Source organism: Pithys albifrons, chromosome 19 (assembly GCF_047495875.1).
Source record: "Pithys albifrons albifrons isolate INPA30051 chromosome 19, PitAlb_v1, whole genome shotgun sequence".
Lineage (NCBI taxonomy): Eukaryota > Metazoa > Chordata > Aves > Passeriformes > Thamnophilidae > Pithys > Pithys albifrons.
In genome coordinates, this window is record NC_092476.1 from 6,476,157 (window position 1) to 6,502,059 (window position 25,903).

At 52.2% G+C, this 25,903-nt stretch overlaps 2 protein-coding genes across 3 annotated transcripts; one reads left to right on the plus strand and one right to left on the minus strand.

Annotated features, from left to right (window-relative positions):
* Nucleotides 1–1,159: 1,159 nt before the first annotated feature.
* On the plus strand, nt 1,160–25,844 carry OTOP2 (otopetrin 2). The gene is made up of 8 exons (XM_071573470.1): nt 1,160–1,383; nt 19,848–20,050; nt 20,667–21,094; nt 21,557–21,693; nt 22,229–22,287; nt 22,923–23,056; nt 23,501–24,390; nt 25,484–25,844. Exons 3-8 carry the CDS (start codon nt 20,698–20,700, stop codon nt 25,652–25,654), a joined length of 1,788 nt encoding a protein of 595 aa, XP_071429571.1. The 5' UTR covers nt 1,160–1,383; nt 19,848–20,050; nt 20,667–20,697; the 3' UTR covers nt 25,655–25,844.
* USH1G (USH1 protein network component sans) lies at nt 7,494–16,933 on the minus strand. 2 transcript variants are annotated; one of them, XM_071573595.1, is made up of 3 exons: nt 16,660–16,933; nt 8,613–9,854; nt 7,494–7,894 (listed from the first exon to the last, which is right to left on the minus strand). In XM_071573595.1, the coding sequence occupies exons 1-3, from the start codon at nt 16,821–16,823 to the stop codon at nt 7,891–7,893; spliced, it is 1,410 nt and encodes a 469-aa protein (XP_071429696.1). In that variant the 5' UTR covers nt 16,824–16,933; the 3' UTR covers nt 7,494–7,890. The 2 variants fall into 2 exon arrangements, with proteins under 2 accessions (XP_071429696.1, XP_071429697.1); XM_071573596.1 differs by lacking the exon at nt 7,494–7,894 and having other exon boundaries at nt 8,609–9,854.
* Nucleotides 25,845–25,903: the final 59 nt, after the last annotated feature.

The following is a 25,903-nucleotide window of genomic DNA, read 5'->3' on the forward strand; positions in this document are numbered from 1 at the left end:
AGGGGCCTCTCTCACCACCTCCAAAATGCCTCCTGGGGAGGGTCAGGGAGCACTCTCTGCCAGGCTGGGGTTTTGAGAGGGGTGCCCGGCACGAGGCAGGGCTTTCCCATTCCTGTAGGCGTTATCCTGGAGCCAGAGCAGGGTTCTGGTCACAGACATGCCAGTGCTACTCCCAGCACCCTCCTGCACGGGCTTGTATAACCTCTTACGTCAGGCAGCGCTGGGCTGTGGCCGAGCCGGCTCCTGCCTCTCTCCCTGCCCATCCTGGCCTGGCACCGCGGCCAATCCTGGGGCACAAAGTTCCCTGGCTATTCCTGCATCTGCCAGGTCCCCCACAGGCCCCTCTGCCAGCAGCCTTCCCACAGGGATGCTGGCAGGCGCTGTCACCTTGTCCACGCTCTCACCCAAGGATGCTCATCCTCCACCTCAGGACCCTTTGGGGCATAGTCCCACTTCACACTTTCCCGCTTGTCTGTGAAAGCAACTCAAAACCAAAAAGTATGTTTTTATGCTTTTCCCAGGGCAGAGGAGAAGGGACAGGATGTGGCCAGAGCTGCTGCCTGAGCAGCAGTGGGGACCAGCACAGACCATCACAGCCCGACAGGTGCCCATAAAGGCTCCACCTTCCCAGCCACCCCTGGCCTGCTTTCCAAACCCGACTGGCTGGGTTTCGGGGTCCTGGAGGGGTGCCAAAGCACCAGGACAGTGGGGTAAAGGCATTCACTGGCACCAGAGCAGGCAGGACACTGTGCCAAGAACAACACCTGCTACTCACTTCCCCTTCCCACCCCCTGAAATGGAGGCAAAGCCCCTGGGGAGATGCTTTCTGTGGGCATCTGTGAGTGCCCTCGAGGGCAGCGCAGTCCCTGCACATGTGTGAGTGAGCCCAGACCCCACCGTCGAGCACCCACTGCTGCCCCTCGGGCATCACTTGCAGGGGTCCAAGAGCCGCATAGTTTGGTTGGGTGCTGGGTTCTCTTATGTAAGGCAGCAGGAGAGTGGTGGGGATGAGCCCGGCTTTGTAGGTCAAAAAATGGAGTTGCGGGGCAGTTCGGGGGTTGGGCTGGGTCAGCTCGTGAGTCAGTGGCAAAGGAGGGACCGGCGCGGCGGAGGCTTTATTAGCTGGTGAGGGGTGGAGCGAGGCTCCGCAGGCAGGCGAGGAGCCCCGCCGAGGCACCGCATCGACGGAGCGGGGTCTCGCACTCCCGCCCGCCGCGTCCCCCGCAGCCCCGACCCGCCGGCGATGCGGCCCCAGCCCCGCTCCTCCTCCTTCTTCTCCTCCTCCTCCTCCTCGCCGTGCCCCTGAGGGGCGGCCGAGCCGCTCGCCCCCCGCCGCAGCCCCAAACGCCCACGGCGCAGCCAGGAAGGCGGTGATGGAGCAAGGTCAGTGAAACAGGTTTCTCCTCCCGGATCCCCGGAGCAGGCGTCCTTCCTGCGCCGGCTGGGGAGCTGCGGACTTGTTGACAGCGGCTCTCGTTAGCTCGGTTATTGAGCGGGGCCGAGGGCTGGGCTCCCTGCTTCGGAGGTAGCGGCTCCGATGGGGTCACGGGTGCCCCGTGCATCTCCCCATCCCTCCTCAGGTGGGCAGCCCTGCTGCTCTGCCTTCCCTCACCTCGTGGGACCCCGCGGGAGCCCCCTGCCCTGGGAGGTCTGCTCCGAAACTCCAGTGAGGTTGGAGTGGCTGAAATACGGGATGTTCATATGGGAAGTTTACAGAGACAGGGACAAGGAAGGGTTTGGGGGTTGGCATCCCCAGCTGACCCCAGTGCTGTAGCCCACGGCCATCCCAGGTGCTGGTGCACCTGCCAAACCATGGTGACATGCTCAGGAGTTGTTTGTGGCTGTGGAGAAGGGTCAAGCTGTGGCTTTATCACAGCAGAGGTAAAAGGCAGCAGCAGGCCAGTTGCCAGGATCCATCTTCTGCTCTGTTCGGGCCTTTTGGCATTCCAGCATTCCTGCATGTTCCTCTGTGTTTGTCACCATCAATGCCCACAGCTGATGGCACTGCACTCCAGGGACATGGACATGGGAAGGGTGGCTATCCCAGCCATGGGCATGTTTCCAAAACACAGCCAGAGGGCTCAGGACAGTGTCCAGAGGGATGAGCATGGGTGAGGGTCCCCGCAGCCAGGGCCAGGCTTTACTGGGGCATGGCCATGCCAGCCCAGCTTTGCTGCTTCTCGGTGGTGAGATAACATGTGGGAACAAAGGGATGTTGTGGCAGACGGGTCTGTCCCTGGCGCCTCCTGCGAGGACAGAGCCTGTCCTTGGGCCACAGCAGTGTTATGCTGAGCCTGCTGCTACCTCTGCAAGGCACCAGCAGCTGCAGCCTCACCAGAGGGGGGACAGAACCCTTGGGAAATCCATCTCTGCTTGTACAGGACTGTCTGGGTTTAGGTGGTTTCTGGGCTGGATGCCCTCCTGGCAGCCCTGCACTTTCTGCTCCAGCCAGTGCAATTCCGTAAGTGGTCAGGTGGTCCAGCCTTTGCCTGGGTGTCTCCTCTGGTGATGGCTGCTCCCCCACCAGGTCCTCCTGGGCTCTACTGGCTTTGTAGAGTGCTCATGTGTTAGAGCTTGGTGTCCTGCAACAGGAAAATGTTGTCAAAGTGCATCCTGAAAGGTTAAAGCTTAGGCAGAGATCAGTGAGCAGGAACAGCTGGAAGTTGTCCCTGTCACTCCAAAAAGTGAGAGATAATGATGAAAGCTGAGGTCACCACTCCCCTCAGAGCTCCCCCAGAGCTCAGGCTCATATTGCAGAGTTCACCAGGAGTCCCTGGTGCCACAGGGCAGGTAGTGCTGCATCACATGCAGTGACAGGCACTGGCCTGGCCTACACAACAGCCAAGGGTCCCACAGCCCTCTCTCTGCCTTTGCCACTCAGCTTTCTCCCACCAAAGCATCCAGGGCAGGATGTACAGGGCATCAATCCTGCAGTGCCAGTGTTCACCCTAGCAGAGCACATGATCCCATTTAGCAATGCTACCAACGAGCTGGTGCTGGTATTGTCACAGCTGTCAAGAGTTTCCCACTCACCATCACCCCTAGAACCTGCATTCCCCTGCTGATCTGATCTGATCTGATCTGATCTGATCTGATCTGATCTGATCTGCCACCCCTGGGACTGGTGAGCTGATCCCTTGTTCACACAGGGCATGCTGTGGTGCTGGGTTACCCAGCTGCTCAGTACCCTCACCCCAGCACGTGGGATGGCACAGACCCAGCTCCATCACTGGGCTTGATTCAAGTCCTCCTAAAACAGTTTCCTGGTAACGGTTTCCTGGTTTCAGTTTCCCTCCAGCTTCAGCATTTCCATGATCAGTGCTGGACACAACCCCATCCTCACTGCTGGTTTCAGGGCTATGCCAGAGCAAGCCAGGAGCTCAGGTGTCATGGGGGCCAGGGATTTTCAGCAGCTGGGGATGATAATGACCTGGGATGATCAGGTGGTGCCTGTGCTTGAAGCAGACTTATTCCCAGCAGCTCTGTCAGTGACCAGTGGGATGAATCCAGACAGATGTGTCTGGGGTATCAGGGATGCCCCACACCTTGTTCTGCCCTGGCTCCCCCTGGGATGGTCAGTGCCATCTGCAGGTGTGTCCCTGTGCTTCTTATTGGGTGCAAGCTGGGGCCATGGGTTATGGGACAATGTGGTACCAAGGAGTTCACTCCAGCCCTGAGAAAATGGATAGCAGAATCCATGGCATTGAATGATATTTTGGTAATATTTTTGAATTGCATTAAGCAAATGTAAAAAATAATTTACCCTGTTAATACCTAAAGCCAGAATCAAAATAAAATGACCCTCCTCCTCCCGCTTTCCCAACCTGCTCAGTAGCTCTCTCACAGACACACTGATCTGTGTCCATGCTGCTGCTTTTCAGGGCACTTTGGTTTTCAGAATAGCCATGGAGGGTCCCAAAAGCAGTTTCGAGGCCCCTGTGAGGTGTTGCAATCCAAACCAGTCTATACTGGTGCCATATCCAGCCCTGTGCTGGACTGCTGGGGGGACCGTGGAAGGTATGGCAAAGCCGTGGCATGCCAGGGGGACTCCACACGGACCCCCTTCCCCCTTGCTCCCATCCTGGCCCTCCACTTTCCTACAGCCTTGTGTTACTCAGCTGCTGGGCCAGGAAATGAATCCCTGACAGGATGGGCAGGAAATAGTAAAGCAAGTGGGATGCAATGGGCTGTGCTGGCCTGGCAGGTCCCAGACCCCAGTGTCACCCTCCAGTGTGGACACCACGGCCATCACAGGCCCTAGGCAAGGCTGGGGAAGGGAGGGCTGAGAACTGGGTGCTCCAGCCCATGGGACATTCCTCCCTCTGGTCCCTTCTGCCTGTAGGACCTACCTGGTGCCCTCTGGGTGATGCCCTTTCTTGGTTTCCGTGTCAGTCCCACGTGGCATGACAGACTACACGTGCCATCCCAGAGGAGCAGTCAATAATCACCGTGCTCCCAGCAGCCAGGGGAAGCAGCCACGTCCCTATGGGCCAGTGGTGGTATCCAGCACCCAAGCAGGAATGCTCCAATGCTCACTTGGTACCTGCAAACCTGCATCTCCAACAGCACCACCACACACCTTGTTCATCCCCAAAACATCCCCTGCCTTCTCCATCCTCCAGCCTGTGGTTTGGGGGCCCAGCCAGCTCCCAAGGATGGGGAGACAAAAGCACCTGAGCGCTAATCAGTGCCAATACCTTCACCCTTGCAGCAGCTGCCAGGGAATAAAGGCATGGCCTGTGAATCAGCATCACTTCTGAGTGATGCTCACAGTTGAGGAGCTGGGGATGTCTGGCTCAAGGATGGGGCATCCATGCAGTGGCTGGACTGCTGGCAGGGCCCCTTGGCCTTGCTCTGCTCCCTACACACCCCCTCCTGCACCAAGGGACTGGTTTTGCTGGGAAGCCCCATTTAATGCAGGTACAGGACAGTTTGGCATTTGTGGTTTGGGGTGTTAAGGGATGACCATCCCCAGAATCACAGGTTTCCTGATGGGGAGGTGCTGCCATCCACTGCCACAGTGTCCGTAGGACCTGCCGCGTGCCTGACAGCTCTGGTGCCACGGGCAGGGATGAAGGATGGTGTTTGCTTGCTGGCAGCAGCGGTCCGGGAACCCTGTGGCCTGGCTGGGTTTCTGTTTGGGAGGGTATTTAAGGGTGTTCTCCAGGGTGTGCCAGCTCAGGCCTCCACCCTGCTTTCACAAGCACCCTCTCGGAAAGGAGCTTGTTGTTCTCAGTTGTGGACAGTAATGAGCACTCTGAGGTTTCCCGTGGAAGATGGGCTGTCAATGGGCAGAGCAGTGGCAGGGCCAACAGTGATGAGAATCTGGGCACAAACGTGTTCCCTCCTCGTGCTTCCTCCATCAGGAGCCCAGTGGGATGCAGCAGCACAGCTGGATGGAGGGAGTTGGAAAGCAGGAGACACCTCTTTGGCCAGGGCTTTGAATGCCATGTCCTGCAAGGGCTGTGGCCCCACACTTTGTGGCAGACAACCTGGTTGGAAACCGAGGAAAAAACCTAAATCCAAGGAATATGCATGAGCTCCAGATGTGGGTGTTTGCTCTGGGTGGGTGTTTGCTGGTGCCTCTGACAGCCATCCCCATGCCCACAGACATCTTTCTCACCTCACCTGGAGCAGCCATGGCTCCAAGCCCATGTCTTGGGCTCTGCCACACTGCACTGGTGCCACAGCTCAGTTTTGATCTCTCCCTGCATCACAGAGGTGATCACGTTGGTGTCAGAGCTCAGTGATACCAAGTGGTATTTCTGGGCTTGGTCCTGTACCTGTGCAGGGAAATGTCACATGGCATTTGGGTACTGTCATGGCACCAAACCTTTTCAATGACTCTTTGAAGGAAAGACAAGTTGGAAGAAAGGATCTCTGTCAGCATCAGCAACTGTTTGGTTGCTCCTAAGCAAACAAGAAAAGTTAGGGAGTCTGCAAACTCCAGCTTCCTGGCAGTCCCCAAATACCCACCACATGCTGGTGCCTGGCCCACAAAAGGCTCTGGGGGTGTGCCAAGGCTCTGGGGGTGTGCCAGTGGGCTGTGGGTTCTATCCTGCTCTCCCAGACCCGGTCCCGGCAGAGGGAGCTGTGACATCAGCCAAGCCACCTCTCTCCCTGCTGGGACAGCAGCCCCGGGCTTTGGAGAGGGACCAAAGAAAACAGCGCTGGGGCCCCAGTGCTGCGCAGCCTTCACGGCAAACTTGCAGAGTCAGCACATCTGATCACTCGCCCTTTCACCTGGAAACTGAGCCAAGAGTTATGCAGAACTTGCAATTTCAAATATAAATGCACTGTTAGCTCTAAAATTACTTTAAAAACTAATCAGTTTGCATCTGCGCAGAAAGATCTTGGACTGTCAGGGCAGTGATGGTGTTTAGCTCATCCAGGATCTTCTCTGTGTGCAGTGACATGAGCCTGGGACTCCACAGTGCTCCTGGTCTCTGGCTTCAGCCACCTGGGGGGCAGTAGGACAGAGAAATACTTTGCAAAGAGTATTTCTAATTTCCAAAGAGTAGTTTTGTTCCCCTACACCCACACACCTAGGGCAAGCACAGTCAGGGAGCAGCACAGCTTCACACCAAACAAATACCCGTCCTCCAAGCAGCAAAACCACAGCCTCCACATCTCCAAAGGGGCAAGTGTGGTCCAGATCCCAGCCAGGCCCAGGATGAGCATAACGAGGTCATTCCTTATTGTTTGCATCCGTGAGAGAAGGTTGACGAGCAGCACCAGTAACAACTTGCAGCACTTCCCTGATGTGGCAGTTTGCATGACAGCCTGGACAGGCATGTTGCCAGCACCACATGGCAAGGGGCCATGAGGATGTGTCCAGGTCCCCATCCCACTGCCAGACCCCAGAAACACTCCTGCCAGCCAGGAGCCATCCAGAGATCATGTATGAGAAATGGTGCATTGGCGCTGGGAGCTGAGGGCTCAGTATGCAGTGGTCAGCAAGAGTGCAGTGGGTCTGTGGGAGCATCTGATGCTGTGGTTCAGAGCAGAGCTTTGAGCACTGATGCATCAGGGATGCCTGGAGGAGGCTCTGAGTTGCAACTCAGTGTTATATTGGTTCTGGGAAGATCCTTGAGGCAAAAGTCAAGGTCTTTCACACACAAACTGCTGACACAGCTCAGTGCCCTGGAGAGATGGGACAGAAATGTTGCATCCATAAAACAACCATTTGACCTCTGGATGGCAACTACCCACATGTTCAAACCACTATTTCATTTTGGATTGTTGCTCTCCAGTCAGCACAGACCAGATCCACAGACATGCTGGGCACCTGCTGGCTCAAGTCAGGCTTGGTGTGTCTCAGGCTGAACAGCCCCAAACCATGGTAATGTGAACACCCTTCCAAAAGCACAGAATCAAATGAGATGATGCGTCTCACCAAACAAGGACTAGAAGAGAGAACAGAGCTCCCCATCCCTCTGCTCCTCAAGCCCAAACCCCAAAACAACCACTCGCTCAAGAAATAATGGGTTGTAATTATTTATTTTGGGTCCCTTTGAAAATATTTTGTTATCTCCTTCCACTCATGGCTTCATGTGGTCTCACAGCCTGTGACAGCAGTGTCCAAGCCATCTGTGCAGTTCACTTCTTCCTCCAGTGAGCAGGAGACCATGGTTCCTTCAAGGTTGGCAGGTTGGTGCTGCCTGGTCCAATCTCAGCAGTTGTCCCTCTGTACCAGGTACGGCCTGGGAGCATCGCACAGACATTGGGCAGAGCGAGGGAGCAGTCCAGTAGGACTGGTGGGGATGGCTGTAGCTTTCAGCTGCCCCAGGAAGGGAGTCTCTGGCTTGTGTTTTCTGGCAACTTAGAACTGGGTTTGTTTCTCAAGCATTAAAAAAAAAAAAAAAAAAAAAAAAAAAAAAGATGCTGATGCTATCTGCAAAGGGAAAGAGAAAAATCTGTCAGCACACAGAGGATCCAAGACTGAGCTGTACTGAAAGCATGTAAAAGCAGCACACAGGTATTTGAAGGCTGGAAAACCCAAACAACACAGTGAATTGGTGTGTCAGTGGACATGGGGACACCCACACCAGTGCCTTCCCTTCACCTCTATTCAGGCACACAGTCCTTTAACCCAACCCAACCAAACCCTGGAAACACCATAAAACAGCAACAACTCCAACCCAGACATGCAATCTTCAGAGGTCTGAGTAAGATCTCAAGCAGTTGGGCAAGGATTCCCAATGCTACCGGACACTGCCATCAGCCTGTTCCCACCGGGAACTGCGGTTGATTTCCTAATGTCTTCAAAAGGTGGAAAGTCAAGACAAGCCTGAGTGTGGTGGAAAATCTCAGCTATAGAGACTGAGAAGCATCAGACCACAGAGCAGTCTGCATTCATATTGGTTATGAAATGAAACAAGGGCTTCACGTCCTGCCCAGTCACATTAGGGCTGTTGAGTAATGAGCTAACGCTATTGCCACCTCTCCAAACTCTCATTGTTTCCGCACGAGCAGGAATTTGCCCACACACAGAAGTGCTGAGGTTACCTGGACTCCTACTCTTCCAAGAAGGTTGTAAACAAGGCCTTACATTATCCACATCTCAACCTCCTGAAGGGTTTAACCACTCAGAGGCCCCATCTCCTACTTACAGTTCAGTGTCTACAATGACATCTGGCTTCTCCAGAGTTTGTCGTCTCCTCTGGATGGCATCCACAATCTTTTTCCTGGGGCCCAGTGGGATATTGATGCTCTTCAGGTCATTGTCTGAGCATAGCATGAGGGCCTCCAAGTCAATCTTTTCCTTCTTCAGGATGGAGATGAACTCAAACATGTGCAGGGAAGCCAGAAAAGTCTCCAAGGGGCTGGTGTCTGGTTCGTCATCATCGTCCAAGCCCAGCTCCACCTCGTCCCAGGGCAGCTCCTCTGCATTCCTCTCCTGCAGGCTGTTGGCACTGCCAATGCTGTCGTTGAGACTTGGCGAGCGCTGCAGGCGGCTCCGCAGTTTGACCCCCATCCCATCTGTGTTGTCTTCGCCCAGCGTGCCCCCGTCCTCCTGGCCGATCCCAAAGAGCCCACTGCTGATGTAGTTGCGCCGGAACACCATGGTGCCCAGCCCGGGGCGATTGAACAGGGACTCATGGCCAGAGTCAGTGCTGACTTCCGAGTGGGCTGAGTCCATGTGCAAACCCGGGTCACTTATGGCACGGGAGACAGTGTCTTCATCCGTGAGGAACATGTCCCTGATATTACGGCGAGTCCACTCTTTGGGGCTGGCGTATGTGCCCTGCTTCACAAACATGACGTCGTTGCCCAGCTGCAGACCAGACAGAGATCGCACACTCTTCCTCCCATCCTCATAGATCTTGAAAGTCCCATCCACCTGCTTTTTCTTCTCTAGTTTCTTCTGTATTTTTGTCTTTCCCTTGGCTGTGCCATGGATGGTGGCCTGTGAGTATGGCAGGGAAGTCACCATAGACATGTGCTGGAACTTCTTGCTTAAGGTGCTGCTTGAATAGCTGGAAAAGCTCATGGTATCTGAATTATCCGACATCTCCTTTCTGTACCGTTTCTCCATCCTTTCATGGTGCTTCTTCTGCAGCTTCACACAGTCCTTAATCCTCCGCTCCGCGTCCCGAAAGGCCTTGTCCTTCAGTTTGCTCACCAGCTTGGGGTTGAGGCTGCTCTGCTTGGCAGCGATAGAGTCCAGGTACCGCACGCACTCCATGTGCCCCTTCATGGCTGCCATGTCCAGCGGGGTGTGGTAGTCATTGTCCAGGCACCAGATGTTGGCCCCAAAGGAGATGAGGAAGGAAAGGCAGTTCAGGTGGCCGTTGGCTGCTGCCAGGTGGAGAGGGGTGTTCCCCCAGATGTCACATTTGTCTGGATCACCCCTAGACAGCAACAAAAACAACCAGTTAGCATTCAGGCATAGCTGACAGAGTCCACTGAGATATTCCCAGCAGTGCAGGGACAAATCAGTACCATAAAGTGCTGACTCCTTGAAATATGAAGCTATATTCTTCTGACCCCCAGAGCTTAATTTAAAGGGGTCTTCTAGAGGGCTGTACGACATGGAATCATTGAGGCAAAAGTCAAGGTCTGACACGCAAATCTGTGGCAATTCACATAACTTGAAGTCAGGTTGCAGGAAAAATAAGTTCCTGCATGAAACCAACTTTTGGAGGGAGACAAACTAGGTTTTGAATATCTCAGAACTGAGACAGGGCTGATTCCAGCTCAGGACTTAAGCTTGTTATAAAGTTTCAGATCTCAAACATCCCATTAAATTCTAGTCAGATTCTGACTTCAGATCTTGGCTTCATTCAGATTCTGTGGAGAGGCACCCAAAACACCTTTCTGTACCTCACATCCTGGGTGGGACACTTTGGGATCCCACTATAGCAGTAGCATCACCATGAAACAACCATCAGCAATGGTTTTGAAACCCACCAGATGCTGCACCTTCCCACCCTCCTGTTCCTTGGTGCCTGGGGAAATTTGGGGTACAAGGTGCCTGTTGATAGTAGAGAATAAAAGTGAATTTTCCGGCATTGGCCTTGGCATAGGGGTTTTGTGGGACATTTTGCTGTAGTGTGCTTGGTCTCAATTGCACAGCTTGAAGCACATTGGTATTAGCACATCCTGAGAATCCAGTTTCAGAGAAAGTAGAGATTAGGTTTCTGCACTCCTCAAGAGCTGGGCACTCAACTACTGCCATTAGCATCTCTTCTCACACCATGCCAGCCCCTGCCTCAGCAAGCTGCTGACAGGACACAACCGCTTGCCCACATCTCCTGCCTCCTGTGACAGGACAGACACAAACCTGGGATTCAAGAGAAGTCTGTCCTCCTGACATTCCTCTGTATTTGTGTTCGGGTGAAACAAGAGATAGTTCACACCCCTGCTGGCACCAGCCTTCTCCAGAGCTGTGCTAATGATATGCAGCCAGCAGCAGTATCTGTCAACAAGGCACTCTCCCTTCGTGCACATGGATAAGGCAAAGCCTTTTATTAAGGCTGTGCAGCTCCACCACCCTCAAGAGAGTTGCTCTTGAGCAGCAGAGCTCTGGATCAGCACAGCTCCTGCCCATTTCTGCACCACGTTTTCAGAGAGTTCCACAGGAACCAAGCACTGTTCCTCTGCCACAGAGACCTCAGCTCCAATCCATGGTGACACCAGGAGTGCAGAAGGCAAATCATAGAATATTTAGAGTTGGAAGTGACCCACAAGGATCATCAAGTCCAACTCCTGAAATGCACACTTGAGACCTTCACCCTGTGTTACTTAACTCCTTGCTGCTTTAGAATCTGTGTCGACAAGAGCTGGGAGCAGCAGAGGCGAGAACGCTCTTCCAAATCCCATGAGCTCTGTGTTATGCCTTGTCTTACTTCAAAGGATCTGAAAACTACTCCAGAGAAAGAGTAAGAGGTCACAGGAGCAGAAGGGCCTCTTTTTCCTGCTGCTTTGCACCTTCATCATTAGTGCCAGCACACAAGCCCCAGGATCAGCCTCATCCAGCACACTATCCCCCTCCCACTGCAGGCGGGGACCCCACTGCCCACTGGGGACACTGCTGTCCAGGGAGCAGCAGAGCCAGAAGTAATAAAGACAGAGTCCAGAGGTTAAGCTGGAGATTTGGACCCAGGACATGGCTGTATTCCCTGGCTGTATTCCCTGAGAGCTGCTATGAGGTGTGCTCAGCTTTCCCCGTGGGAACATGAGCAGTAGCTCCACCATGCACATGTTTTCACAAAATTTACACTTAGTAAGTACAACCTTGAGCCCTCTGGCAAGTTCAGCAAGTTATTCAAAAGGTTCAGAACTGTGCAAGGGCCAAAAATACCCACAAATCCTGCAGGTCTTCTGTAGCCAGAGCCTTCAATATCTCTCATAGAAGCAGAGAAAGGCTTCAGAGATGGATGATAGGGAGGAGAAGGGCAGGAGATCACAGAGTTGAGGAGCCATGAAGCCAAGAAAGGGAGAGGAAGATGCAGCCAGTGCTCCAGCAATCCTGAGTTTAAAGGAGTGGTAACTCCACAGCCCTTGCCTCTACCCTCGTAGTGACACGTCCAGGCTGGGAAATGCATGGGGAGGATAAATATTTGATGAATTGCAAGAGAGGAGTAAATTATTGATGGTGCTGGATTTAAAGAGCCAGTGAAACTGGAACTGCTGGTGCTCGCAGTGGGACTGGAGTGTGTGAAGGGCTGTTCGTTTGTTTATGTGTGCTCTGAATGAGCCTGATGTGTGTGGCAGGTGAGCCAGGATACCATGAGGGTCCCAACATGTACATGGACTCATGATGTGGACAGTGACTGAGCAGTGGACTCACTGCAAATAGTCTTACTCCCCAAGCCAAGTGTGTGGATCCTCAAACCATAAAGTGCATCTTGGAGCCTTTCCTTGTGTCTGTCCAGTTCAGGGATCAGGGGAAAAAGCCAGGCAGGTCTTGGGGGATTCATATTTGAAGGTCTACTTTCATCAGAGAGGAAGTGAGGGGAAAGAGCAGCAAAACCAGCTTTCCCTGGACATTCCCACTGCCTAGAAACAAGAGTATTAAAGCAAAATTAGGTATCTCAGGGCCTTTGCCCTATAAATGTCTGCCGCAGGCGCTAAAAATGCATCAGAAGCGAAGAAGAATGGTGACTTGCAAAGTAGGGATGTTTGATCCAGCTCAGATAATAAACATGAGGCCCTCCCTCTGGCAGGTGTCTGTCTGAGCAAAACTTCACCTCCAAGGCACTGCACACGAGGAGTTGCTGACTGCAGGGTCCACTAAGTGGGAACGTATTTTAATAACAGGTGTAAAGTGTAGCACCTCTCTACTTCAAAGCGTTTTCAAGTGCTGAGTCAACTGTAATAATCATTATTAAAAACACTGTTAATTGGGCCCCTTAGGTGGACATGTACATGTCCTGAGTCACTGCGTTTGCACCATGACATGCACACTCACTCCCTTCCTGCCGGTTTTTCCCCTCCACTTCTCCCATAGGATCCCAATTAGCCAGGGAATCCAGTGGCACTTACAAATGTTCTTCCCTGGGTGCGTGTGTGGAGTTCCTCCAATAGCAATGGGCTGGCTCACCCTTGGCTCATGGGTGTGTGTGAGGAATCGGGCCGTGAGACCAGGAGCCAGCTGGGTGCAGAGCGTCTCTGGCTCTCATAAAATGTTTTTAGATAGAGGAAGAGAAAAAAAAAGTAATGCATGTCTTGAGGAACAATCCTCACTACTTTCAGCACAGCCAGTCAGGGCAGTGACCCAAGCAAGACTTAGAAATGAGCAGAATAGATGAGGGTTTGGACTCAGAGCAAAGCTTTGGGTCCTGTTTTACAAGTTTTGCCCAAGTGATAGTAGCTCAAGGGTTCAGCTGTTCCCCAAGTTCAGACCCCAAAAATCCAGCACCAATGCTGTAGGTGAGGGTCATCTCAGGGCTCTGTGCCTCTTGTCCCAGCAAACAGTTGGGCTGGCAGTAACTGTGATGGGTGACTGTTAGTGCTGTGGCAGTGCCCGGGGGCACGTCTGCTGGCTTAGCACCTCGCCGTGCCCAGGGCTCACCCTCACTCCCAGCAGACAGCTCAGGAGCTGGAAGCAAAGGAGCTGCAAGAGTGCTCCACCCTGCTCCTTCACCTTCCCGACAGGTCATCACCCAGGGGAAGGTCCCCACCAACACAGCCACGCTGCTCCCAGCAACCTGTGGCGTGCAAAGGATGCACATCACCTTCACGTGCCTTGCTGCAACCTCCGCTGCAATCCTGCCCTGGCCAGGGTGACAGGATGCCCTCGAGCAGCCTGGCTGATGTCAGGAGCCACTGTCACCCCCAAACCATCGCTGAGCCACTCGTCCCCTCTGCCACTGACCTCCCAAGCGTCCTCTGCCAAGGAATGCTGGGTGACAAAGCTGAGTGCAGACCTGCAGACACATCCTCACCGTCTCCTGAGGTCCACTCCAAGTCCACTGTTCCCCACCAAGGCCCCCAGACCTGCAGCTAACTGGAGCTGGACTGGTGCCTGCCACTGCCACAGCAGTTCATAATGAACTGAAGAATTACTGCCTCTGAAAAGCTGCAGTGCTAAATGCCAGCTAGTCTGCCTCTTCCCAGCCATCATGTTAATTGAGTTTGTTTTCCTCACTGGAGCCCAGCCAGGAGGAAGAAAAAGGCTTTTTGTGTGGCAAACAAGAAGGATGAGCCACTGCTTATCCTTCCATCCCAAAGCTTCTCTCCATCTCCTTGCAAAGGGGGCACAGAGGCACAGACACATAACCAGCTGATATAGACAGAGCAATAAGCCTGCTTCATTACCCTTTCCCCATAGGCTGAGGCAAGAAGTTTTCTTCAAGGATCCACCAACTGATTTACTGTATTTCCTTTCTCCCTCCCCATTTCAGCCCAACACCACAATCTGCTGAACACAGCATATGGATAGGTCTCCTTCACTAAGGAGCCTGGATAACCCCAAGTGTCCATCAGACTAGCATGACCATCAGATCTTGGCCCCCAGCAGCTCCCTCCCACAGCCTTGCATTCCTAGGGTGCCTCTGGCCACCCTCACTAAAGACATTTCATAACAGCCTGGCCCCAGCACTCAATCTCCTGGCTTGTTTGGGCACCAATGCCACTGTCCAGCACTGGCAAGGAGATTTTGGTGTTTCTTACTGCCCTGGGACTCTCCCATCCCTCTCTGCGCTTTGACATCCCCCTGGACCCCAGCTGGAGCTCACCAGCCCCCTCAGACCCTGAAGCTGCCCCCCACCCCATCCCTGCACAGAGACAGCCCAGCTCCAAAGCCTCCACTCCATGGTCCTACACTTCCCTCCCTCATAGTACAGGGCTCTCTGTTCCAAAGGAGGAATGTTTTGGCAGCAGAGGTCAGAGTAAAATTTCCTGATGTTTTGGGATACTCAGGGGTCCTCCCTCTTGCCTTGCAGTTGTTATAGTGCAGGTGTGATAGTAACATACACAACACAGCATTGAGTTTCATCTCTGAACAAGACTTAAATACCATGGCATATCATCCTAAGCACTGGCAGAAGATTACAGGGTCTGCCCTCAGGCTCTCCTGGGTCCTGCACTATTTCACTTCTCTGGCAGCCTTGACCCCAGGCTGGGACTTTCCTGCCTCTCACAGACCCAAAGCCATCTCCAGGGAGCAGGGATGTGCCTGCCTCCAGGCTGAGCACTTTGCTGATCTCTGTGTGGCCCTGGACAAGGATCTGACATGTGGCAATGAATGCATGAATGCAAACACATCCTGCAGACCCACAGCTGTACACTTTGCTCCACCATCCATCACGGAAAGGGCACTGGGCTTTTGCCAGGCTATTTTCCTTGTCAGGAACAAATGTATATTAGGCTGTTAATTAAACAGCAGCCAAGCTGCACTCAAACATGACTGAGCCCACAAGGACCTTTTAATCCAATGTGAATTTATAAATGGGCCTGTCCATGAAAAAGCAGCCCTTGGGCTTTGTGGGAAATGCTTTATAATGGAAGGACAGCAATGGGTGGAGGAGGTCTGCCTTTAATTACAGTCAGGAAGTCGGCTGAAGGTTTTGCACAAGCAAACCAGAGTTTCAGGAGATGCAAAGAGCCCAGGAACAGGCACAGTAGAGGTGTGGCTGCTAACACAGTTTAGGGTCAACACAGAAAATCCCTCCCTGGGAGTTGATAGCCTTTCCAAGCCCTGGCGCAACATGGAGAAGAAAAGCCTTTCCAAGGTGGCACAAGGTACATCCAGGGTGCCAATCTCCTCAGCATCATTCCTCAGTATTAGAAAGACATAAATCAAAATGAGCACCACCACCAATTTCTCAGCACAAGGCAGAGGCCACCCCCACCTTGGCTGCCTTTAGATGAGGTGCTCAAAAAAGGTACTGGAGCGTAAGAAAATGCTGGCACATGTCCTTGGGGTTTGGTAAGAACACATGAGTCATATACTGCTCCGGGAGGAACCAGGAATGGCAGATCTTGTCTTGGCACAGACCTTCTTGTGTAGTTCCCTCTGGTCTGACAAGTCCCCTCAGTCCCACTCCCTCCTCTCCACCACATGCACTCTTACAGAGCCAGAAACCCTAAGATTTAGCAGCCTGAGGTGAGGTTCAGAAGACACACCAGCAGCCCCTGTGGGGGAGACTGGGCTTAAAGAAATCTGCTCTTGGAAAACCTGCTTCTGAATTTCCTGGGCTCCAGGTGCATGACAGGCTGCCCAGGGATCACATACTGGGGCCTTGCTTTGGGTAAAACAAGCAAGTGTCACCCACTGCCAGCTGGCACTGCACACACCTCTCTCTGAGCATTCTTGGGGCAGAAGGAGCAGTTATTCTCTCTGCCCCCTCATTCAAAAGGGCTTTTTTCATGGCAGTGCCCCAATGTTCTTGTCTTTACAGGGTCTGTAAAGGACCATGAAGCACTTGCAGGGAGGACCCATCCCCACCCAGGGAGCTGCAAATGGGGCTGGGGGCAGGAGTGTTTATAGGGTCAGAGGACCTGGGGAAAACAGCAGTTACCAGGGGCCCTGGATTAGACTCAAAGCACCATAAGCAGAGAAAATTAACAGCCGGGTGGACAGGATCAGGGTGTTGTGGACAGAATCCATCATTTTGGGGGGCACACCAACCTGCGAGCAGGGAAGGGGGAAAGATGGGATCCCAGCTACTCCATCCCCCAGACCAGCACCGTGCACTCGCCCACACTCACCCTCTGCTGACAATGAGGCGCAGGGCGTCCAGGTTGCCATGGTAGGCAGCCCAGAGGGTCGGGGTCATGCCATCCTCATCCGGCGAGTTTAGGTCCTTCTTGGTGGCTTCCTTCAGCAGGTCCAGGTAGCCGTCCCGGGCAGCCCGGTGGTACTGGTCATTCATGGTGCAAAGGAGTCCCTGGGCGAGCACATGGGTGCCCAGGGGGTTCAGAGGATGGGCATGGACGTGGGGCAGGGGCAGCTGCCAGGAGGACCCCGCTTGCCTTGCGCAGCTCCGCCGTACCAGGACACCTGAGAAGTCCTGGCTGGGGAGGCAGGAGCTGTTCCAAGCTCAGCCAGCCAGGCTCCACAGCGCTTCCCCTGGGTCCTAAGCATCCTCCGGCCCCGGCGGCTCCTTGTAACACACACCAGCTGCACGGCACATTAAAAGCTCCAATTAAGCAGCATCACTGCGTCGGGCTCAGCCAAGAACTTGGGCACAGGGTCACACAGTGACAGTTTGCCAGGTCTACACATCCCCAAAGCAGAGCAGGCTGCCAGAAAGGCTCATGAATTGTATCCCTGATACCCTTCCATGACCCTCTCCATAGCTACCCCATCTCAGCAATCACAGGAGGAAGAGTGGGTCAATGGAGCATGAGGTCCTACTGCCTCCACTCACATCCCTGTCAGAGCAGAGCAGCACCTGGGACCTGGATGGGTAATCCTGCTCCATGCAGAGATGGGTGAGAGCAGTTTGTGACTGATTTCTAAGCAATGCCATGGGTGTTCAGGTGTTCACAGCTCAGCTTTTCCATTAAAAAAAACAAAACAACCCCCCCCTTCCAAACACAAAACAAGCATACATATATATCTATCTATCCATATATATACATCCCTAGTGTTACTAGGAAGACAACAGCAGACTCAGTCACCATCCCTGTCCCTCTTCTACCCTGCCTATACCCACAGAATTCTGCTTTCCTGGGAATTGCACAAATGAACTGCACAAACAGAAATCCTTGATAAACCAAAGAAAATTGCATAGGCTGGAAAAATTCCCTTCTTCACCCTGTTTTCCTCTCTGGAGACTAAAACACCAAACCCACTCCTGTCAGTAACTCAGTATTCACTAGATGTGCACGGGGTGCAGTGTCTGGCCTCTGGTGTCTTTTATGCTGACACAGAATTCCTGGTTGGGTGAGACCCTCGAGGGGCAGGACAACCCCAGGCAATGTCTTCAGCACAGCATCCATGGGCCCTGGGCACCCTCTGCTGACAGGAAGGATGGAACCAAGCCCTGACATTTAGCAAATCACAAAACTTGTCCCAGCACACTCACCCAACGGTGAACCGGTGAATTGTATCCCCTGAGATATGCTGTCATGGAGGAGGAATTTTCTGCTCCTCTCTTGTTCGTTTTGCCTGTCATGTCCTGGCTTTGGGAATGGAGATCTGCAGGGCTGGACCCTGCATGTGTCACCAAGGCCCTGGGTCAGTACATGGGGTTTGGAGAAGGTGAAGGCAGAGCCATTAGATGGGTGAGAAAGGTAGGAAGAGTGGAAAAATGGGGGAAGACTGAAGGTCAGCAGCAGAGAGGGCTGGAAGGCACTGAGCAGAGAGGAAGAAAAACTAAGAGAAATGCAACGTATTTTTGTAAGGAGAAAAATGCCCCAGAACTGGAGGGTGGCCCTAAAGCAGTGCCAGGTGCACCCACACGGCTGCAGTGATTAACCCCCAAGAGACAGACACGGAGTGACCATCCCGGCTGCCTGGGGACACTTCTAAGTGCCCCAGGCAGGGTCTGCTGCTCCCCTCAGGGGTTGCTAACCTCGGCAGGTATGTTTGCATCAGCTCAGCCTCCCTGGGCTAGTCCTGTTGGATGTAGTAGCCACGGAGGTATTTGTGGCCGGGATCCTTCCAGGTGAAAAAGCAGCACAGTAATGTCTGCAATTCATTACCGGGGTTATTTAATGATTCTTGTATTACTACTAATTAAGTTTGTTACGCTGTTGTCATGAAACGAGTGTTCTAAGATCTCTGCCAGGGGGACTGGGGGCATTGCCCGAGGCAGTAAACACTCTTTCCTCTATTACTGGCTGTTAAGGACAAAAGAGGGAGGATAAACCATGCATTTAGCCCGAGGGTCCTCTGAACCTTTGGCTTCTGCAAAAACGTCATTATCAGCTCAGATTTACTTCTTCCCCTGGGAAAGGCTACAGACTGAGAAAAGACATTGATTCCAAAAGGAAGCCCTGAGGATCAGCAGAGCAGAGTCAGTGCTGCTGGTGACAGCCAGCTGGTGGCAGCACGGGAGGGACATACGGACATCTCCCTGGGCTGTACGGCGGATCCTGAGCTCCTTCTCCATCCCACGCAGCCCAGTTTGGTGCTGCCCCTGCAGCGCCGCGAGAAGGAGCGCAGTGATGAGCGGGCAGGAATGGGGCTGAGAAAAACACACAGCAAACGGCCTCTGTGCCTGCCCTAGAGGGGGAAAGTGGCAGGGACATCTCCAAAAGGGGCATCCCCAAGGACTAAAACTTGTCCCCATCCTCTCAGAACTGCCCTGGGTCCGCCCGTCTCCTCCACGAAACACACAGCTGGGGTGAAAGAGACATTGAGGAGAAGCTCTCACCTCACCTGGCTAAAGCTTGAATCCCATCTGTGCTGTGGTTTATAATATGACTGTTTCCTTGGAAGGAGAGAAGTTAAGCTCCTGAGGGCCAGAGAAAGGTGTCCCCACCCTGAAAAACCAAAAGCAGTGTGTCAACAAAGTGGAACACAAAATCTGGTCCCCAAATCCTGCCCTGCTCTAGTGCTCTTCCTCATTGTTGCTGTCATGGGTAGGAAAGGATTGAGTTACCCTTGGCATTGAACAGATACAAATGCAAATTTCTTCCTTTTCCTCAGAGATGTTCCAGGCCTAGAGCAGACTGATTTGAATAGGACAGGGCGAGGCACAATATTTATTGTGCTCAGTTAAGCAGAAGGTCAAGCACAAAATCATCAGCAAAGAGAAGTTCATAATCTAAGCCATCTTCTCTCAAGGGAAGAGATCTCATGGATATATGGGGTTTGGGTTTGATGGAGTGACTTTGCTCTCTGGTGACCGTGACCCTGTGACCGAGCGGTCCATGCCAAGCTTAGCAGTGTTGTCAACTCATGCTTTCATTGGGTAAATAATCCTTATCTCCTCATCTTTGTCCAGCTTCCCCAAAATCAGCTGTTGCACAAAATGGATCACGTGATTTTCTCTGAGAAACCCACGAAGCCCTGCTGTCAGCTCCAGACATGGTATAAATCACAGAGACATTTCAACAGGTTTAAATTCTTTGACTGAACAAGCTGCAGCTACAGGGAAACTTCTCAGCCTGGCAAGAACAGAGATTTAGATCCCAGGCGGCAAAACAGGTTGGTGGAATGGCCTTTTTTGTGTGGTTAATTTGCTTTGTTTTAGGCTTCTCATTGAGAATCAATGAAATACCAAACTTGACATGGGCAAAGGACTTTAGAGGGTGTGACAGCAGAGATAGCTCACACCCTTCCTGCAGGAGCTGGTAAAAATTACGATGCGATGGTCCAAAGATTCCCGGGGATTTTTACCTTTCTCCTGGCCTGTTCTTCATCCAGGAAGTAAAACCACTTCTCATAATGTCTAGTATTTGGCATTTAGAAACCAAACCACATTGGCTGTTTGCCCCAGGATATCTGATCCTGTGAGTGCTTTTTGGTGCTTTTCCAATATCTTGCATCAATAAACACGTAAATGTTACGTGACCAATTAGAATCGCTTTGTTAAACTGACCTGGAATCTCACTGAGCAAAAGCATCTTAAGCAAGAACAGCCTTCAGGGAACCAGGAAAGGAAAGGTTGAAAATGAGCTCATCCCTCTTCTTGCGGTCCCTGTCTCAGCCTTCCCTGTTCCTCTGATACGTCCTCTCCTCATGACGTGTCCTGCTTTGGTCCAGCCCTGGGCTGTCCCAAATGAAGTGTCACCTCTCACTCATGGGACTTTCCTCCCAACAGCACTGACCTCAGGCAGAGCATTGGCTGAACCATGACCGAAGAGCCCCGGCGGAAGGACAGCGACATTGGACACCCCAACTCCAGCATGGGCTGTGGACACAAGGATGACAAGGCCAGCCTGGGCCTGAGCCAGATAGCATCTTTCAGCCACCAGGCCCCCTCCACTCCTGCCTCCAAGGAAGTGTGGAAAAAGGGTGGCCGCATGTTCTCCATCCTGCTGGCCGTGCACTTGGCCCTGCTGGCCTGCACGCTGGTGAGCAGCGGGGCTTTTGAGAAGATTGCTGTGCATGACTATGATGTCTTCTTCCTGCTGACTGTCATGATGCTGATAGTCATCATATGGATCATCTTCTACCTCGCTGGCACCTCCCGGTGCCCAGGTGCCATCCTCTGCAAGGACTCCCATGCTGGGCCCATCTGGCTGAGAGGTAGGAGTGCTTGGGTGCTGGGCTTGGAGGGGAGATACAGGGTGGACAGTTCATGGGAGCACCAGTTATTACATGAGAAGCAGCAACCCTGTGGACACAGCCTCCTCCTGTACTGGGGCATGGCACCATGCCCTGCTTCAAGTCAGCTCCTGCTCCCTCCACTGGATTCACTGCCAGATCTCCCTGTATCTGCAAGGGCTCTTGGTAACTGACACCAGGATCCTTCACAGCTTTTGCCAGAGCTGTTAGCCCCAGAGTACAGGGTTGATTGAAAATCCATTCCAGCCAAAATTATTGTATGATTCTGTTGGTGCCATGATAATTTGGGTGGCGGAAAAGGAGAAACAGCAGTAGAAGCAAAGCCTCTTCATGCCAATAGTTCCTCTTCTTCCTGTCATCTATCTGCATTAGCCCATGTGTTCACACATCTGTCCAACTACAGATATTTTTGTTCCTCAACAGGAGGCCTGATCCTATTTGCCATTTTCAGCCTTGTCATGGATGTGTTCAAAATAGGATATTACTCAAGCTTCTACAGCTGCCTGTCTGCAATCAAAATCATCTACCCCATCGTGCAAGCAATATTCGTGGTCACCCAGGTGAGATGGTTCTGCCCTCTCTTGGGGAGGGGTAGAAAGACACAGGCACCAGTGGAAGGAGCTCTGACCTCATGAACATAGTTCAGCTGCCCCAGCAACAAATGCAGAGGCTTAACTCAGCCCCCACCCAGCCCACATCTTCTCCTTCCAGCCATGAAAATTTCCAGCTGTGGCAACTCACTTGAAGGCATTGATTTAAACTTGTTCCCATCCTCTGATATTTTGACTTGTTACAGACTCTAAGTAGCCCCAGTCCAGCCAGGCCTCCTTTCTCATGAAGCACAGAGGAGGAGGACAGAGAACCACTTGCTCTCAGACAATGCCAAGGAGGGAAGGGATCAGAGAGGGACAATTTAGACATGGGCAAAAAAAGGACAGTGGGAGAAAAAAAAATGGACATCCAGCAAATGGCCAGGATTATGGGCTAGTAGACTGGGCCCTTATGGACCCAAGCAAAAGAGGCCCTTCTCTCAGGATGTGTGCTTTGCTTTATTGTCTTGTTGGAAATAACAACTCCTTTTCTTGCCCCTGCCAGACATACTTCCTGTGGGTCTCTGCCAAAGACTGCATCCACGTGCACCTGAATGTTACCAGGTGAGCACAGCTGATCTTTGAGCCCCACTGGCCCAGGAGATCTGAGCCACCACAAACTTTCTCTCTTACACAGCTAGGATGCAACAAGGGGATAATCTCATCTCCCTCAATGCTGCCCAAAACTACACCTGCTCAGTGTCTCCAGCTAACCTTACATCCCATCTCAAACAGTTGAGGTTAATGACCTGTGGATCTATCAGGGTTGGGACTCAATTAAAGAATACAAGCATTACTGAAAGTAGATAGTATTAAATAAATACCTATCACTAAATAAAATGATTCATAACTGACTTTTGCTTCCCTGGGAAAGATAATACAGTGGGCAAGCCTCAGGCTAAAATAAGATCTTGTCCACTTTTGCAAGACTCAATCTGCGGAGACCAATCCAGATCTAATAACTAACAACAGGAATCAGGTTTTGCAAGTTCTCATGAACAGGGATAAAAAATAGGAAGAGAGGAGAGTGAGGGCAGCAAAGCAAGGGTCAGGATTTCTAGCCTGGACCACTGGAGTCCTCACACCACTATCAGGCAGTTCCCAGTCCCTCTGAGCACATGCACATCAATACCATGGATGGGAGCAACATGGCCTACAGCCACTGCTTTAGTCTCAAGAACCTTCTCCTCCTTCTGCAGGTGTGGCTTGATGCTGACACTGACTACAAACCTGGCAGTGTGGATGTCAGCAGTGACAGACGAGTCTGTTCACAAAGCACATTCAAAGCTGAAGAAGAACGTGACAGAGGAAATCTTCAGATGGCTCCTGAAAGGTAATTTGGCCATTTGTGAAGCCATCTGGTCCAGAGAGAAAGCCCATGAGGCAGAAATTGTTCAGCGAGTCAGGTTTTATGCCTTTTTGGAGGGCCTGTCTAGAGCAGTAGATGCCTTTGGCAGAGCTGGTTTGTTAAAAGCCAGGTCTGGATGTTTATTTAATGTATATCACAGAGGAGTCAGAAAGGTGGAAGACAAATGGGATGGGAATGAAGAAGGGAAGAAAAAAGAGAGATTCAACCTGCCAGTTAACTTTGTAAGGAAGAACATGAGCAGCAGAAAGCTGAGGTTGAAGTGTCTGTGTTTTCAAAGGGCTCACATGCTCTTTTGTCCTTGGCTTTGTTTTTCACTGACCCTGTGCATCCAGCTTTTCAGAGCTGCTAATGATTGTTCACTCCTTGTTTTAATCCCACTGCATCTATCTGGTTTTTTTCTGGTTTCAGTGGGAATGAGAAGTAGCTCAGTTGACGAATGCAATTGCAACAGCCAAATCTGCCAGATCTTCAAGAATGGCTACTTTTGGCTGTATCCCTTTAACATTGAGTACAGTCTCTTTGCCTCTGCCATGGTCTATGTCATGTGGAAGAACGTTGGACGCTTCATAGACCACCACTCCCACTACATTCAGCGCCTGAAGTTCAGGCTCTTCCGAAGGACCTTCTTTGTAGGCATCATGCTGGGCCTCATCATTCTGGTGAGTGGTCTGGGAGTCCTCATTCTTTATGAGGTGCAGGTAAACTCCAACACTGAGTCCAGCAAGAAGAGCCAAGCGCTCACCATGTACTACATCTTCAACATTGTTTGTCTAAGCCTGATGTCTCTTGTCTGCATCGGTGGCTCTGTCATCTACCGCTTTGACAAGAGGGACATGGACCGACACAAGAACCCCACCAGGACCCTGGACGTGGCCCTGCTGATGGGGGCAGCCCTGGGGCCATATGCCATTTCTTACTACTCCATTGTGGCCATTGTGGCCAGCACACCAAGGGACACTATCAGCGCACTCAACCTCACCTATGCCCTGCTGATGATAGCCCAGCACACCTTCCAGAACATCTTCATCATCGAAGGCCTTCATCGACAGCCCCCCAAGGAGGACTGTAAGCATGACTCCCACCAGAAGGATCTCTATGGGCTCACCTTTGTCAACATCAACGCGGTGTCCCTCCGAATGCCCGACACTGGCAGCACCTTGGCCCCTGGCACTGCCTCTGGCACTGAGACCGTGTGTCCTTCTGACCTCGTGCGGTCCCTCACCGCCCCCAAGAAGATGAACTGGAGGAGGAAGTTCTTAAGGGAGATCTCCATGTTCCTCCTGCTGAGCAATGTCATAGTGAGTACCTGCAGAGGGAAGAGTTTGGGCAGGGGGAAGAGGGGAGCAAGCACATAGGAGAAGGGTCTGTAAAGGAAAGGAGGTGCGCCATGGAAAAACAGTCCGTTCTGTGCCTCTGCTGTACAGAGAACACACATAGTCATGTTTTTAAGTTCAGATTTGTGATTCCCTTGTCCCTAAAAAAAAAGAGCAACTGCCCTGAAGTTCAGACATTTTAGGCTACACCAATAGACCTGTCACTTAACACCAGAATATCAGGCACAATAGAGAAACAGTTTCAGTATTTTTATTGTGGATTAGTGGATGTGTAGAAAAGCTTATTAAAAGTAATAAAATACATTAAACCCTTCCCTTCACCCCCAGAGAAAGGTTGCAAAGTGACAAATAATTAGGGTGAAGTCTGGGTTTTCTTGAGAAATGGCAGCACATCTGTTCTCAAACCCCAGGCTCAGGAACCCAACCCCTGATCCCAGTTGCTGTGAGGAGAAACTGGTCACTGACAACCTCAGCTGAAGTTTCCACTTCACGAGCAGCCAGGGGACTGCAGTTCCCTGCCAGAGAAATGTAGGATTACAGCTGCACCTCCAAGGAAGCCAAGCACGTTATGTCTCTAGAGAGCCTCCAAATCCCCAGCTGGTCAGTTACAGCCTGTCCTCACATTGATTTCACACACAAGCTCACAGAGGATGAGCAGACAACTCCCATGCAATCAGACACACGTGCTGGGTGGGCTTCTGAGCCAAATGCATGTGGCTTAGGGAGACCAAGCTAATCCCAGCTCAGCCTTTCCCATGCTTGTTCCATCCACAGAGTTGGCACAGGCCAGGTCTGTGCTAACACACAACACACTGAAGTTCTTCCCCCAGTGAGTGCTTCAGCCCTTGGTCCAAGCCTATCTCTGAGCATGAATCAAACCCAGTCTTAGGGTACAGCACTAGATTGTGCTTGATCTTATTGCAGAGCAGGCTGCTGGCACAGGCCCTGTGCTCAAAAGGTCGCTCCTTTCCCATCCCTGGGTAGCTGTGGCTGCAGGTACTTTGCTGTACCTCACATCATTCTCACTGTGGTGCCACTCTCCTGTTTCCTCCAACAGCTCTGGATCATGCCAGCGTTTGGTGCCCGGCCCCAGTTTGACAATGACACAGAACTGAACTTCTATGGTGATTCCATGTGGCCAGCCATCGTGGACATTTGCCTGCCCTTTGGGATCTTCTACCGGATGCACGCAGTGGCCAGTTTGCTGGAGGTCTACATCGTGTCCTAAAGAACTCCTTCACAAGGAAGATGAGATCCTCCTCAAGCAATCCACCTTCTTCCTACCCCAGGGCTGGGAGATGCCCAGATGTCCCAAGGGGTCCCCAGCACTGCCTGAATCATGTCCCCTTGCAGTGTTGGGGCATTTATGAACTGTCAGTGAAGATCATCCAAACATAGTCCAGATTTTATTTTTGCTACTTGTGTGTGGATGTGCCTCTGTGTGTGTCTGAAGTTCTTAAAGTTTAAAAGAAAAGAG